This window comes from Manis pentadactyla, chromosome 18 (genome assembly GCF_030020395.1).
Source record: "Manis pentadactyla isolate mManPen7 chromosome 18, mManPen7.hap1, whole genome shotgun sequence".
Taxonomy (NCBI): domain Eukaryota; kingdom Metazoa; phylum Chordata; class Mammalia; order Pholidota; family Manidae; genus Manis; species Manis pentadactyla.
This window is the reverse complement of record NC_080036.1, coordinates 8,212,825-8,229,779: the sequence shown is the minus strand read 5'-3', so window position 1 is coordinate 8,229,779 and position 16,955 is coordinate 8,212,825. Positions and strand designations below refer to the sequence as shown.

The window sequence follows — 16,955 nt, the reverse complement described above, 5'->3', positions numbered from 1 at the left end:
TTATCTGTGTAAGACAAGACACAAAGAAAACTCGAGGAGGGGATCACTGGAACCCCTGATGCACAGTCTGTCAGAAGCATGAGAGACAACCGGGCTTGCAGCTGACACCTGGGGTGCAGGGGGGGCACAGTGGGGAGGCGGGGCTCTTACCTGTGAGGCCCGAGCCATCTACAGGACAGTGTCAGCACTGGGCTGAACACAGTCGGTCACTTGACGGTGGAGAAAACCCCACATATAAGAACGGATGGCAGAACCGACCTACTCAGGACAAATCCTTTCCCTCTTGTCAAAGGAAACTGAGCAAACAACTTGAAAATGAAATTAATAAAATAACTCAATTTACAACAGCATCAAAAAGAATAAAATACCCAGGGATAAATGCAAGAAGATAAGTAAAAACTTTGTACTTTGAAAATGACATAATATTGTTGAAAGAAATTAAAGGTCTCTTGGATTGAAGACTCAATACTGTTAAGATGGCAATACTCCCCAAACTGGTATACAGATTCAATGCAATCCCGATTAAAATTCCAGCTACCTTTTTTTTGCAGAAATTGACATGGAGTTCATATGGAAATGCAAAGGATCAACAAACAATTTTGGAAAAGAAGAACAAAGCTGGAGGTCTTACTTCCCAATTTCAACTTTACCACAAAGCTACAGCATCAAGACAGTGTAGTTGTAGTAAATGGCTAAACACACAGTCAGTGGAACAGAAAAGAGAGCACAAGACAAACAAACCTTCATGATTAAAGTTAACTGCTGTTCAATAAGGGTGCCTTCAGTGGGGAAAGAATAGTCTTTTTAACAAACTGCTAGGAAAACTGGATACCCATATATCCAGAATAAAGGTGGACTTTTACCTAATACCACATACAAAAATTAACTCAAAAGAGATCACAGATCTAAATACAGGAGCTAAAACTATGAAACACAAAAGGCAAATCTTTATGACCTCGGGTCACGCAATGGTTTCTTCAATACAACACCAAAAGCACGAGCAATGAAAGAAAAAACAGAGCAAACCAAACCACAGGAAAAATTAAAAACTGAGCTTCAAATGACACCACCAAGGGAGCCAAAATGAGAACTACATATAAGAGAAAATACTTTAAAATCATACATCAGATAAGGATCCATTACCAAGGATATATAAATAACTCATTAGCTCAACAGTAAAGCATGAATACCAACTACAAAATGGACAAAGGACTTGAACAGACATTTCTCCAAAGATCTGCAAATGGCCAATAAGCACACAAAAAGATGCTCAATTTCATTAGTCATTGGAGAAATGCAAATTTCAACCACAACCACACACCTGTTCGCACTCACTAGGATGGTCAAAAAACAGAACCAAAGAAACAGACAGTCAAAAGTGTGGCCAAGGATGTAGAGAAATCAGAACCTCTTACACTGCTGAATACAAAATACAGCCACTTTAAGAACAGTCTGGTAGTTCCTCAAAATGTTAAATATAGATACCATAGGACTCAACAATTCTACTCCTAGGTATCTACGAGAGAAATGAAAACTTATGCCACACAAAATTTTACATGGATGCTCCTAGCAGCATTATCCATAACCCACATGTCCATCAATCAATAGACGAGTGAATAAAATGTGGTGTAGCCATACAATGCAACATTACTCAGTCATAAAAATGATTAAGTATTACAAAAACCATGAAATTATTATAAAATTGACACATGCTACAACATGGATGGACTTTAAAAGCACTATGTTAAGTGAAAAGAGCCAGCCACAAAGGACTACTTATTATATGACTCTTATTTATATGAAACGTCCAGGATAGGCACCTCCATAGACAGAAAAGAGATTGCCAGGAGCTGGGGGAGAAGAATGCAGAGTGACTGCGAATGGGTATAGAGTTGCTTTAGTGGGTAACAAAAATGTTCAAAAATGAACTGTGATAATGGCTCAACAACCAAATTAAAATAGAGATCAAGCAATATATGGAAACAAATGGCAACAACAACACAAAGCCCCAACTTGCGTGGGACGCAGCGAAAAGTCTTAAGAGGAAAGTATATAGTAATCCAGGCATATTTAAAGAAGGAAGAACAATCCCAAATGAATAGTCTAAAGCCACAATTATCAAAATTGGAAAAAGAAGAACAAATGAAGCCAAAGTCAGCAGAAGGAGAGACATAATAAAGATCAGAAAATAAATAAATAAAATTGAGAAGAATAAAACAATAGGAAAAATAAATGAAACCAAGAGCTGGTTCTCTGAGAAAGTAAACAAAATAGATAAGCCTCTAGCCAGACTTATTAAGAGAAAAAGAGAATCAACACACATCAACAGAATCAGTAATGAGAATGGAAAAGTCATGACAGACCACACAGAAATACAAAGAAATATTAGAGAATACTATGAGAACCTATATGCTAACAAGTTGGAAAACCTAGAAGAAACGGACAACTTCCTAGAAAAACACAACCTTCCAAGATTGACCAAGGAAGAAACAGAAAATCTAAACAGACCAACTACCAGCAACAAAATTGAAGCAGTAATCAAAAACTACCCAAGAACAAAACCCCCGGGGCCAGCTGGATTTACTGCCGAATTTTATCAGACATACAAAGAAGACATAATACCCATTCTCCTTAAAGTTTTCCAAAAAATAGAAGAGGAGGGAATACTCCCAAACTCATTCCATGAAGCCAACATCACTCTAATACCAAAACCAGGCAAAGACCCCACTACAGACCAATATCCCTGATGAACATACATACAAAAATACTCAACAAAATATTAGCAAACCGAATTCAAAAATACATCAAAAGGATCATACACCATGACCAAGTGGGATTCATCCCAGGGATGCAAGGATGGTACAACATTCAAAAATTCACCAACATCATCCACCACATCAACAAAAAGAAGGACAAAAACCACATGATCATCTCCATAGACGCTGAAAAAGCACTGGACAAAATTCAACATCCATTCGTGATAAAAACTCTCAACAAAATGAGTACAGAGGGCAAGTACCTCAATATAATTAAAGGCCATCTATGATAAATCCACAGACAACATCATACTGAACAGCGAGAGGCTGAAAGCTTTTCCTCTGAGATCAGGAACTAGACAGGGATGCCCACTCTCCCCACTGTTATTCAACATAGTACTGGAGGTCCTAGCCACGGCAATCAGACAAAACAAAGAAATACAAGGAATCCAGATTGGTAAAGAAGAAGTCAAACTGTCACTATTTGCTGATGACATGATATTGTACATAAAAAACCCTAAAGACTCCACTCCAAAACTACTAGAACTGATACTGGAATTCAGCAAAGTTGCAGGATACAAAATTAACACACAGAAATCTGTGGCTTTCCTATACACTAACAATAAACTAATAGAAAGAGAAATCAGGAAGACAGTTCCATTCACAATAGCATCAAAAAGAATAAAATACCTAGGAATAAACCTAACCAAGGAAGTGAAAGACCTATACCCTGAAAACTACGAGACACTCTTAAGAGAAATTAAAGGGGACACTAACAGATGGAAACTCATCCCATGCTCCTGGCTAGGAAGAATTAATATCATCAAAATGGCCATCCTGCCCAAAGCAATATACAGATTTGATGCAATCCCTATGAAACTACCAGCAACATTCTTCAATGAACTGGAACAAATAGTTCAAAAATTCATATGGAAACACCAAAGATGCCGAATAGCCAAAGCAATCCTGAGAAGGAAGAATAAAGTAGGAGGGATCTCACTCCCCACTTCAAGCTCTACTACAAAGCCACAGTAATCAAGACAATTTGGTACTGGCACAAGAACAGAGCCACAGACCAGTGGAACAGATTAGAGACTCCAGACATTAACCCAAACATATATGGTCAATTAATATTCAATAAAGGAGCCATGGACATACAATGGGGAAATGACAGCCTCTTCAACAGTTGGTGCTGGCAAAACTGGACAGCTACATGTAAGAGAATGAAACTGGATCATTGTCTAACCCCATACACAGAAGTATATTCGAAATGGATCAAAGACCTGAATGTAAGCCATGAAACCATAAAACTCTTAGAAAAAAACATAGGCAAAAATCTCTTGGATATAAACATGAGCGACTTCTTCATGAACATATCTCCCCGGGCAAGGGAAACAAAAGCAAAAATGAACAAGTGGGACTATATCAAGCTGAAAAGCTTCTGTACAGCAAAGGACACCATCAATAGAACAAAAAGGTATCCTACAGTATGGGAGAATATATTCATAAATGACAGATCCGATAAAGGATTGACACCCAAAATATATAAAGAGCTCATGCACCTCAACAAACAAAAAGCAAATAATCCAATTAAAAAATGGGCAGAGGAGCTGAATAGACAGTTCTCTAAAGAAGAAATTCAGGTGGCCAACAGACACATGAAAAGATGCTCTGCATCGCTTGCCATCAGAGAAATGCAAATTAAAACCACAGTGAGATATCACCTCACACCAGTAAGGATGGCTGCCATCCAAAAGACAAACAACAACAAATGTTGGCGAGGTTGTGGAGAAAGGGGAACCCTCCTACACTGCTGGTGGGAATGTAAGTTAGTTCAACCATTGTGGAAAGCAGTATGGAGGTTCCTCCAAAAGCTCAAAATAGACATACCATTTGACCCAGGAATTCCACTTCTAGGAATTTACCCTAAGAATGCAGCACTCCAGGTTGAAAAAGACAGATGCACCCCTATGTTTATCGCAGCACTATTTACAATATCCAAGATATGGAAGCAACCTAAATGTCCAACAGTAGATGAATGGATCAAGAAGATGTGGTACATATACACAATGGAATATTACTCAGCCATAAGAAAAAAACAGATCCTACCATTTGCAACAACATGGATGGAGCCAGAGGGTATCATGCTCAGTGAAATAAGCCAGGCAGAGAAAGACAAATACCAAATGATTTCACTCATATGTGGAGTATAAGAACAAAGGAAAACTGAAGGAACCAAACAGCAGCAGAATCACAGAACCCAAGAATGGACTAACAGTTACCAAAGGGAAAGGGACTGGGGAGGATGGGTGGGAAGGGAGGGAGACTGGGGTGGGAGAAGAAAGGAGGCCTGACGATTAGCATGTGTAATGTTGGGGGGGGGCACGGGGAGGGCTGTGGAACACAGAGAGACAAGTAGTGATTCTACAACATCTTACTATGCTGATGGACAGTGACTGTGATGGGGTTTGTGGGGGGGGGACTTGGTGAAGGGGGGAGCCTAGTAAACATAATGTTCTTCATGTAATTGTAGATGATTCCAAAATTTTAAAAAAAATGGACTGTGATGATTACACACCTCAGTGAATATAAAAAGAACCTTTGAACTGTGCAACTTTAATGGGTAAATTGTATGGTATGTAATAGTATGTAAATGGGTGAATTGTAATTGTATTCTACCTCCATGTGCAACTTTAATGGGTAAATTGTATGGTATGTAATAGTATGTAAATGGGTGAATTGTAATTGTATTCTACCTCCATAAACCTGTTTAAAAATAAAGTGTGCAAAGCATTCAAAAGTAGATCTCTTTGAAGATCTACATAGCAGGCACTGGGAGGAAAACAAGCAGCACGCAGTCAAATGTGCTTATTTAGGGGGTATAAATTAGCTCCATGTTTGAGAGCTTCCCATGAACTTGGTTTACAATACCATGAAGTCTTGACATCATGAACCCTGCAGGCGATGCTGCTCATTGGAGAAGGGGCAAGACAGCATCTCCTCACTTGGGAGCCAGCCGCCATCACCCCAAGGCATCTCGAGTGTTTTTCAGTCATTTTGGCTACATGATGACCAGTGTTTGGTGGTAGGTGAAAGGACACTCATTGTCCTGCAATGGATGGGACCAACAGAGTTCTCCCCCAAACGTTAATGGTCCTCCTGAGAACTAGGGTTACCCCAGTCTCAAAAGCCAGACCTGTATTTGTGGACCCAAGTGCTCGAGTTTCTTTAGACTCTTGGTAGCAGTGACAACACGGACCATTGCTTGCTCCTACCTCACTGACTTGGCCTTGATGTGAGAAGCAATACTCTGCTGCCCCCGTATTGAGACCTCCCCTCCTACCCATCCCACACCCAGGTAGGGCTGGCTCTGAGCCATGCTGGGCAGGTGGGGAAGTGTGTCCAACCCAAACAAGGACGCATGAAACGCCGCCGCAGAGCTGCAGGCCGGAGTCGGCAGTTCCTCCCACACGCGCTCTAGGCCGCCCTTGAGCGCTGTGGCACATCCTCCCCCGACCCACATTCCTGCCCTCCCTGGCTGCGGGACTTCCACCCTTGAGACATGAAAGGCCACAAGTCAGAATCAGCATTTCTTTTCCTAACGCCCTCCCCTCTCAGCAGAACCAGGGGACTAGAGCAGGAAACACTGCTTAACTCAAGGTCTCTCCTCTATCCTTTCTTTTGGGGTCCCTAGTAAGTTCCTCTGAGAAAAGAGGATGCTTTCGTTATAGCTAAACACATACAAACAAGACTAACTGCAATGCCTTGTCCATTAAGATGGGCGCTTTTTAAGTATTTGGCACTAAACTGTGCTTCTCACAGCGATTAGCTAGTATCTGGGTGCGGAGACCCAGGGACACAGCAGAGCCTCTGCCCTCCGGCCGGTGTGGGCGGGCACACAGGGCCGCACCTCACTGTTGCTGTAGCGCGCCAGCTCCGAGATGAAGCGCATGTGGTCGTCCCGGATTTGTATCATCTGCTCACAGATGTTGTACTGTGGGCTGCTGCTGGATGACGTGCACGTCCACCTGGTGGGGAAAGGAAAACACTGTGTTATCTGAAGGGGTGCTGGCACAAGGCTCACACGTCACAGCAGGCAGGCAGCACAGCCTGTTGACGGTCATCAGGGCCCCCACATGCTGGCAAGAAGACAGGAGGGAACATGGAATTCTCAGCGGGGAAACAGCCAGCCTCCTTCGCCATGTCAGGGTCTCAGGCCTTTCTCCTCCCCGTGTTTCGGAAAAGGAATCATCATTGCTCCTTAATCAACAAACAACTTTCCAAAAGCTGAGAGGTGTCAGTATTTAGGATATCACATCACCCTGAGGCCCCTTGACCATTACAGCATGCTTGGCGGAAATTAGTGTTTTGCTATTACCCACGTGAAAAGACAAGCTGCAGTAGAAAACTCAGCCAGAGTCAGAAACAAAAGTCACCTTTCTGGGAGAACTGAAAACTGAAAATCACTTGGAAGTTAGTTCTGCTGCCCCAATGACTTATGTGCACAACACACCATTTGTAGCAGAGAGCAAAGAAGTTTACAAAGAATTAAAGCTGCTGGTGCTCTTTGAGCAGAAAGCACAGCCTTGGGCTCAGATGGCTGGTCAAGCAGACAGCTCACACTCAGCACCAACACTTGTGTTTCTAACAACCTGGTTCCCTTCACTGGAAGGGAAGGGTTGAAAGTTAACACTTTTTGAGGTGATGGGCATGCTGTCTCAACTTTCTAACTTTCTGATTCCACCACAGTGTCACACTGGCATCATCCAAGGCAGCTCACGCAGTCTGCAATGAGCACGTGGGGCCAATCCCTGGATAGGGCGCACCTCAACACAAGTCTTCCCCGAAGCCCCAAACAGCATGTTCATGTCGGGTGAGGTGCCAGAGCCCAGCCCCTGGCTGCTGACATTCACACACACTTGGCAACTACTCGTTCTGGGCCCACATGTTGGTGAGGGGCTGCCGGGCTCGGCTCCCAAAGCTGACTGCTATATACTCAGGCACCTTGTAAGGTAAACATGCCCTTACCACCAATTAAGTGCTATTGACTTATAAACAAATCACTAAAAACAAAATAAGTACACATCATTTCCTGATTCTCTTACTGATTTTACCATTACCTATAATCTAGAGCTCACTTGTGTGCTTTTAGGGCAGAAACATGTGTCTAATGGCACACTACTAGAGTTGTTAGCATGCACTCAGTCATGTCAGGAGTATTTATACCAAGGAAATCAGCACATAGTCCAAATCAGAGCTGGCATTGGTGCTGGGGAGGAGAGAGGTTTCAATTTAATGAATGTAACTTTGAAGAGGGTGAGAAGTCATCTGTGGATCACATATCAAGATTTAATGGCAGACATTAGGAATAAGCTAGCAGAGAGGTCAGCAAACTACAGCACAGGTGAAACACAGCCAATCTCTGTATGGCCCTAGAGCTATACAAAATGGTATTTATATTTTTAAAAAGTTGTTTAAAACAGTAACAAAAAATAACCAAGATGAATATATGACAGAGAACACATGTGCCATGCAAAATCCAAAGTTCTTCAATTTGGCCTTTACAGAAAAAGATTGCCAACCTCTGAGTTAACAGATGGAGATGTAACTGTGTTTTTCAAAGCCATGGTGGAATTGTGGCCATTGGTTGGCTATGGGTACAGGCACCTGGCAAACAGAAGCATCCTGTGAGACTCAAGGGCTTTGTGGAATCTACAATAAGAGCACTGCATATTTGGTATTTACTATCATTTGTAATTGTGAGCTACAGAGCCTTCGTAATGGGGGCTGGCCAACTCTCTCCATACAGAGTCATAAAGAAAATACTTCAGAATTTGTGGGCTACACAGCCATTGTCTTCTTTTTCTACAAATAACCTTTTAAAAACGTAAAGACTATTCATAGCAGCAGAGACCTTACAAAAACAGGCTGGGCTGGATATGGTTCTCATATGGTGGGTTTGTAACCTCTGTTATATAAATGCAAATGCCCCCTGCCAGCAGGGCTGGTTGTCAGGCATCTACCAGCATACCACTTGTGTATACTTGCAAATTCTTGACCAATACCTTCCCATGAGCCCTCTGGGGTGATGAGGAGCTCTCTATCTTGCCATCAGACAAGGCAGCACAAACTATGAACATCTGAAATGTGGATGTTCTACTAAGGAAATACATAGTATTTTTTAATGAATTTAAATGCACACAGCCATATGTGACAAGGGCTACCGTACAGGGCATTCGGCTCCAGATGGTTAAAAATGTCAAAGATGTGATTTCTAGAGACATAAGTATAGTATCATAAAGCCACAATGAAAATGCTCAGAATGCTCTAGCTGGATGGCTCTCCCTCCTCCTACCGAGATTTGTTTTCCTCATAGTGAGCGCTGGTCTTGATATATCTTGCCAGTTCTATTTGCATGTCCCCGAACAGTGGAACCACCTGGAGCTGCTGTATTCAAAGAACAACAAAAAAATAAGATTATTATGTGTGTTTAGTCACCAAATGCAATAGCAAGAAGAATGAGTATGCTAATAATGACTGTGGTTGCATGCTACCTCTGCAAATCATTTACTACAAAAAAAATTGCAATTAACTCCTACATTCACTTTAAGAACAAAATATACTTTAAGAAACAACATTCATAAGGCCAATTTGAATATTACATTAACGTATCTTGTTGCTCGATCCATGGTTATAAAAAAAATCAACTACATTTCTATGTGCTAGCAATGAACAGAAAAGGAAAATATAAAGAGAAAAAATTTGCAATAGCATAAAAAAAAGTATGACTAAATCTAAAGACCTCAAAATAAAACTATGACCAAAAGTTATAGAGAAAACTTTAAAGTTCTAATTGAAAGAAGAAATATACCAGGTTCGTGTATTAGAATACCTGGGTTTTTAAAATGTCCGTTCTCCCTAAATTAATCTATAAATCAATGGAATCCCAAACAATGTTCCAAGAAGAAAAATGGTTCATGGGCAGCGCACACATGGGGAAATCAGCAAGCTGATTCTAAAAATTACTTTGAAAGGTGAAGGGACAGTACCCAAGACAATCTAGAAGAACAGAGCTTGAAGACTCCCTCATAGGCAGACCTGTTCCACTGAAAAGCCACAACAGTGGAGCCCACGGAGCCCTGGGGCATGGAAGGAGACAGTGCAGCAGGACAGAGAACCTACAACAGAGGCACCTGCATACACCCGCTTTATGACCCAGGTAACTGCAGAGCATGGGGGAAAGATGGTCTTGGCAGTATATGGACAGGGCCAACTGGGTGTCCACAATGAGAATGCCAACCCCCCACCACACACAGACGCCAGCACTGGGGGGTTAGAGATCTAGACAGAAAGGGAAGTGGTGATGCATCTAAGAGGTATCACAGGAGAGAATCCTGTGAGCCTGCTTATACAAAGATTTCTAAATGTGGACACTGAAGATTGATATAGTGGACTACGTTAAAATTAAGAATATCTATCCACCTAATGACTCCTTTACCAAAGTGAAAAGGAGAGCCACCTGGGGGAGAACCACGTACTCTAGAACACATACAACCAGCAAAGGACATGTACCCAGAGCACACGAAGAGCCACCATTGGAAAAAACCAAGAAACCTGCAGTGCCATTTCCCAAGAGAACGCACAAGAGGCTAACAGCGTGTGACATCACTAGGGGAACATCGGCCAGACCACAGGACACACTAGCCAACAGAATCACAAAGACGTGCACATCCTTCAGGGTGTTCCCCAACAAAAAGGGACACTGTCAAGCGTTGCTGAGGATGCGAGGTAACAGGAATGCTCACTCACTGCTGGTGGGAATGCAAATCAGCACAGCTGTGTTGGAAAACTGTTAGGCTGTATATAACACTAAAAATGCGTGATGTCCATGAACCCCAATCCACCCCAGGTATATGTTGAACACGTGCACTAAATCAGAGCAACACTGCTCATACAGCCAAAACTCTGAAACTTCACGTCCATCACCACAGAACGGATAAATGGATTACTGTGGTATAATCAAATGGAGTGCTACACCACAATGAAAACCAAAAGACTACAGCTGCAGGCTCCCACACAGATGATCTAACAAGTGAGTGGGAAGAGCCAGACGCAGAAGAGAACACATGTACTCCCTGTGTACAAGGTTCAAACCCAGGCAGAACCAGCACAGAGCAGGCGAGAAAGGGACTGCCTTTGTAACGAACACCGCACTCCCAACAATTTCCCAATGTGAGTCACAGTCACGGTTCTACCTCCCACAATTCAAACTGTATACACTCAATAAAATGGTTTGTCAAAAAAAATGTAACTCACCTTGAAGTACTTGTCGATTCTGGATAAGTTTATTCGTTTCTTGGCATCTAGTTTATAGATGTTGCTGACGCTCCCATCCATCAAGTACAAACCAAACCCCATGACCTGAAAAATCACAAAATGGCACAAGGAACTCAGATCTGCAAATTTAATTACCCAAAAGCACTTACAGTGGTACCTACAGTTCATACTTCTGAAATGACTCTCTTGTCTCAAAAGCATTTGTAAAGCTCCTCAGAAACAAATGGCCACCCCTCACATGAAGCTGTTCTTTCCTGTGTGCTGTTTCTGTGATTTTTTACTGTCCTCCCCAGGCATGCACCCTACCTCCACCTCCCATCAAGCACAATGCAATACTAAATATGGATTTCTACAAGCAATTACACCAGACAGCATGGAGCACTCCACAGGACCCAGTCTCCAGCCCGAACCCCTCCACGGTGCTCTCCTGTAGGGAGCAGAACTCTCACAGGAGGGGTATGGGCAGAACACACAGCACCCCCACGCCCCGAGGCTGTCCTCGTAAAGGTGGAGAGCAGAGGAATGGAATGGCAGAACCACCTTCTCTTCTTGCCAGTGAGAATCATCCTGGAAAACCTCCCCAGTTTGAAACAGCATAATAATGAAGAATGTGGTGAACAGCCATCTTTCTTGACCAGCAGCGTGACACAGTATACTTAATTCCTAGGACTCACACCATTAGCAAGGAGAACCTAGTATAAAGAAGCTTAATGCTGAGAAAAGCCCCTGATCCATGACCTCCTAACACACGAGCAACTTCTCCAGGCACTGAGGTCAAGCCCAAGACACACTCTTGGGAATGTGTCCAGAGCCTATAGTGTGGGCTGTGTGCAGGATGGGGAATGCTGTCCACACATATGCAGACACACTCGATCAGCACTGGAGGGAGAGATGGCCGGCCAAGGGAGCGCAGACGAAGCGCGGCCTACCAATGAGCTGACGAGAGCAGGACTTTGGGTCGGGGCCAGGGCCCCTCCCCCACCCACCACGGTGCTACCGGTGGGCGCCCCACACGCGTACTTTGAGGAGCATGTGTTTCTCGCTGGGCGTCAGGTACATCCTATTCTCGTAGTAATCCACACACAGATTCACGATGTCAGCAAGAAGCTCTTCGTAGCCAGAAATCACTTCCAGCTGCTGCTGCAGAGACTGAAACAGAGTGGGAGATGCATGCCACTAAGCACGGGTGCCCCTGGCCTGCAACTGGCAGCCAGAGCAGCGAGGTGTGAGGCTTACCTGTGTGATCTTGTTGTGGTTGGCCAGAAACATGGACAGATTCTGTGACTCCTGAATGGACTGTGGGTCTGCCATTTTCCGTAAAAACTGGGCAGCCCTTTGAAAGCACAAAAATAGTTAAACAACCAACATGCTTGATGACTTTTCTTTAAAAAGCCTGGAAATCATGATTACTTTACTACAGTTAGCTATAGAAATGTGGGTCCTAGACACGGGTCAGTAGTCAAGCCTCCCTGAGCCTCTCCAGCGTGGCCTCCAACTCGGTGTCTTGCCACCCTGCACAGCTGCCAGGGGCCACCGCCCCCTGTGTGACCCCCAGAGCACAGTGATGAAGACGGCCACCACCGCTCAGGCCCCTTCCGAGAACTCTATGGGCCACCACACCTCCCACAGGGCAGGAACCACGCACAGGTGTGGTGCCAAAGGTCTGAGGTAGAACCCTGATTCTGCCACCAAAATGAAGCTCGATCTTAGTCAAACCTCCTGACCCCTCCTGAGGCTCCCTTATCACACCTGTAACAAACAGGGCTGACAAGGGCACGGAGAGGACACGCGCACACAGAAACGCCTGTACGCTCAGCTCCAGTAATACTGCAAGGCACACACCAAGTCTTGGAGGCCCTGCAAAGCAGTATGAAGGTGGCTGTGTGAAGACTCTGCACATCTAGGGCTGGCTCCAACAGGACATGCCCGCCTAAGGACATGTCTGTGCAACTGAGACACTTGGAGGTTTTATTAAAGAAAAATTCTCATGGTAAAGACCAACAAACTACTCCAACAGTCACTCCGTCCCCTGCCTCCTTAGGCATAAATCCAGAACTTCCATGCATCAGTGATGTGTTTCATCTCCAAATGGCCAACAGCTAAGCCATGAGACATAAAGGGTTAGACAGCACTTGAAAGTTCACTTGTAAGGGAGAGCATGGGCCTTTTTATTCTCCTTCCTCTCTGTTGACCGGAATGCAGAAATGACAACTGGAGCTCAAGCAACCATCCTGGACCATGAGGCAACAGGTAAAGACAGCAGAGGACAGAGTCCTGAACACCACAAGGCCCCCTCATCAGCTGCACACTATCTTCCTCAGGACTTTCAGGTAAGAGAGAAATAATCTGCAATCTTGTTTAAGCCAGTGTTTCTGTAGGTTTTTAGAAATTATATACATGACATAAATACAACCTAAACCTAACAGTAACTAATACAGTAACATTCTTTTTTAAAGTGTTCACTTTATTTATCTGAGTGGTTGAAGAGACTAAGGAAGGGATCAAAAATACTGTTTTCTATTTTCCTCAAGCCTCACCACGACCATATGGATCATCCTGACATTTACACTCATAAGAGATCGTGCTGGTTAGCTACCAGATGAGTGTGAGAGGAAGTGTGTGTGCATGTGGGCATGAGTGTGTGAGAGCTGGGAGGACTGGGGGATCACTCCCTGGTGTGAGTGGGGCTATGAGTGTGTGACGGCTGGGAGGACTGGGGGGTCACTCCCTGGTGTGAGTGTGCGAGGGCTGGGAGGACTTGGGGGGGCACTCCCTGGGAAAGCAGACCAACGGTGGTTCCAGAGGTCACAGGAAGAGGCTGCTGCTGGAAGGGGCCAAGGTGTCCCAGGCGCACTCTGTGCACAAGCGAGTCTAAGGGGTGGTGGAGAGCCTGGGTGGTTCACAGCAGGGGTACCTGGAGCCCCCTAGGGCCTTCCACAGAGCTGCCCCAGCTTTAAACTATTTTACAGACAGGGCTTTGGAATAAAGGTGCTGCTAAGAGAAAGAAAAATCTTCTTGCAATGAAAAAAACATGATGCTGGCAACTTCCGTGTTTACTGACAAAATGGAAAGGCTGAGAAAGCGACTCACAATCACATGGTGAGTGATTTGTGCAGCCAGGAGCAGAAGCTGCTCCCAGGGCTGGGCTGACTCTGCCCTCTGCCCCCACAGGCTCCCGTGGTCCACCCAGAGTCACACACACTTGCAGTCCCACAAACACTGTCATCAAATGGGGATAACCCCAGACTTTCCCACTCAGGAGAGGTTAACTGGCCAACCCCAAAGTTTCTCTAGTTTTGAAGATACAGACTTCAGAGAAGAGCTGATTCTAGGTGGTAAGTGGAATGCCTGTACTTATTTCACACAAGTAAGGCTTAAAATCCGGCTGATCTAGCTCAGCTCTCTCTGCCACCTCATCCTCAAATTGCATTTGGCACCAAGTCATACGTTGATTTTACTTTAAAAACACAGCAACAACAGTTGTATGATTTCAGATACAACTTAAGTACAGCCTATTCAGATGCAAAGTAAAATCTCTTCAGATTTAATTTCAGAGCCAAGATACCAGGTTGAGCAAAAGAAACTAAGTCAGCATGTCACTCCGGCCGACCATGCCTCCGTAACACCAAGCACAGACCTTCTGAAGAAAGTCATTAGCAGCAGCTGCTCTGCTCTGACCCACCCTCCCTCCTCTTGCCCCCCACTGCCCCCTCAATTTTCAGGAAGCACACAACCATATCATGTCCACCTTTTCAGTTCACTTCTCTGGAAGTTCTCTATCTTCAAAAAGAAAACAACACTGGGAAAGAGCTGGTCCCAGGGACCTGGAAGCTCACCATGACCCCGTGACAGCCCACAGGCCAGCTCTGCCCACTGCTGTGATGGTATCTTCCTTCAGGGAATGGGTGACAAGCAAGTGCTGATAGAGGTGGCACCCTCAGGCTACACTTTTCCAAGATGCTCCCAAGCCAACACCTTGCAGTGACCCCAATGCACTGTAGCAGGGACTCTGGCCTCATGCATTTGTGTGCACTTGAGGGGGACCAGGACAGCCAGAACCTGGTCTAGCTTCAGGAAACCACAACGTGCACATGCCCACGAGGACACCTGGCACATAACCTACCGGTTACCCCGCCCCTTATACCTGGGAGCACCCACTCAAACAGTCCCAAGACCGGCAAATATCCACTGCCAACCAGCTGCAAAAACTTCAGCACATGTCAGATGCATGCCTACTATGTGTAGGGCACACGGTCTGTGTCTATACCCACATGCTCCCTGCCTCCCAGCTTCGTGAGGCCCGGGCACACGGTGAAGCTCACCTCTTGTAGGCCGAGTGGTCGTTCTTCACGCTGCACTTCATGTTCTTCAGCTCATCCAGCACAGCAAACATGTTGATGAACTTGCCCAGAGTGATCAGGTAGGCTTCTGACACGAAGTCCTTCCTCCTCTCTGCGTGGCAAAGGCGCCTCACCTCCCCACAGAAGCGCTCAATGGCATTTCTCTGAGCAGAGGCAGGGAAGGTGGGGAAACCACCTCAGTGACAGGCCCATGCCATGCCTGGCTCCAGGCACAGTATCTGGGTTCACTGTCCCTCTGAAAAATACCCAACCCTCAAATTTAATTTCATTCTCAAACATCCATGAGTAGGTGTTCACAGCTCATGTAGACACTCAGTTCTGTAATGTACTTCCACATGCCTTTAATCTGTGACAATCACTGTTAATTTTGTACCTGACCTACTACATTCCTAAAGTAAAAGAATTTTGTTGATTATTTCAGCAAAGTTGCTGAGTAAAATGCTGAGTAAAAATCCAATAGTACATATATAAAACAGACGTTTTAATAAAGAGGCACAAAATCTCAATCTAACATAAATCGGTCACGGGGATGGTAGAACAGCACAGAGAATATAGCCAGTGGTTCTGAAACATCCTATGCTGACTGACAGCAACTGCACTACTGGGGGTCATGATTTAATAATGTGCATAACTGCGAGCTACTATGTTGTATACTGAAACCAATGCAATACTGTATATCAATGATACTTCAATTTAAAAAAAGACAAAAAACCCAGATGTTTTAGCTTTCAGAAGTGACAAGTGGGGGGATGGGGGATTTTTCCTTTGACTTAACAGATAAAAGAAAACTTCATCTTCTAATAAATTTTACCTTCTCCCTCGTTTGCTAAAGGAATCTATAATTAAATACCTTCACACATTTCCCCAGTATTTAAAACACTAGCAAGTCCCTGACACTGTGGCCACCCCACGTAACCAAAGGGTCAGAAGGAGCAAAGGCCCAGCAAGGACCACAGAGTGGACAGTCAGGGAGAGGCCAAGAGGAAGAAAACACCCAAGCCCCAGAGGATCGAAAGTGTGAACCAACAGGAAGACAAACATACTGGGAACTGAGAGTCTTCATGAAGGAAACACAAACGCCCCTCAGAGAGAGAAGTGAGACCCAAAATGGGTGCCTCCCCTGAGGGGGCCGGCAAGGCTTCAGACCCCAGAGGCTTTGTACCCTTGTCTCAGAAGCTGTCTGGTTGCTCTAATTTACATGCACTGTGTTTAGTGAGAGACAGTGACTGATGAGAGTGGCAGCACCTCACTCCTCTGCATCAAACCCTAGGATTATTGTGCTGTTTTACCTGGAAGTACATAAAATTCATCAGTTTTGTGACCTCAGGCTCAAGAACTTCCACAGTTTTCTCATAAATTTCCACTCTGTTAGGCTGCTCGTTACATTTCACCTGGGAATAAACATGGATGACATAAAGATGCTTCAACACAGCTAGAAGTGGGGGCCTAGGGCAGCACTCCCAGCCCAGGGAGGGGAGATCAGGGGAGGAGTAGACCCTGC

At 44.5% G+C, this 16,955-nt stretch overlaps 1 protein-coding gene across 2 annotated transcripts in view; it reads right to left on the bottom strand.

The window, feature by feature from the left end:
* CYFIP1 (cytoplasmic FMR1 interacting protein 1) overlaps positions 1-16,955 on the bottom strand; it is a 113,561-nt gene that overhangs the window by 50,564 nt on the left and 46,042 nt on the right. For both annotated transcript variants that reach the window (XR_008994662.1, XM_036876988.2), the window contains exons 5-11: positions 16,744-16,845; positions 15,416-15,597; positions 12,330-12,426; positions 12,114-12,242; positions 11,073-11,177; positions 9,112-9,203; positions 6,667-6,784 (exon numbers count right to left, since the gene is read on the bottom strand). Coding sequence is in view for 1 of the 2 variants with exons in the window: in XM_036876988.2 (XP_036732883.1) it covers positions 6,667-6,784; positions 9,112-9,203; positions 11,073-11,177; positions 12,114-12,242; positions 12,330-12,426; positions 15,416-15,597; positions 16,744-16,845 (825 nt within the window). In the remaining variant the exon portion in view is untranslated. The remainder of the gene's footprint in view (positions 1-6,666; positions 6,785-9,111; positions 9,204-11,072; positions 11,178-12,113; positions 12,243-12,329; positions 12,427-15,415; positions 15,598-16,743; positions 16,846-16,955) is intronic.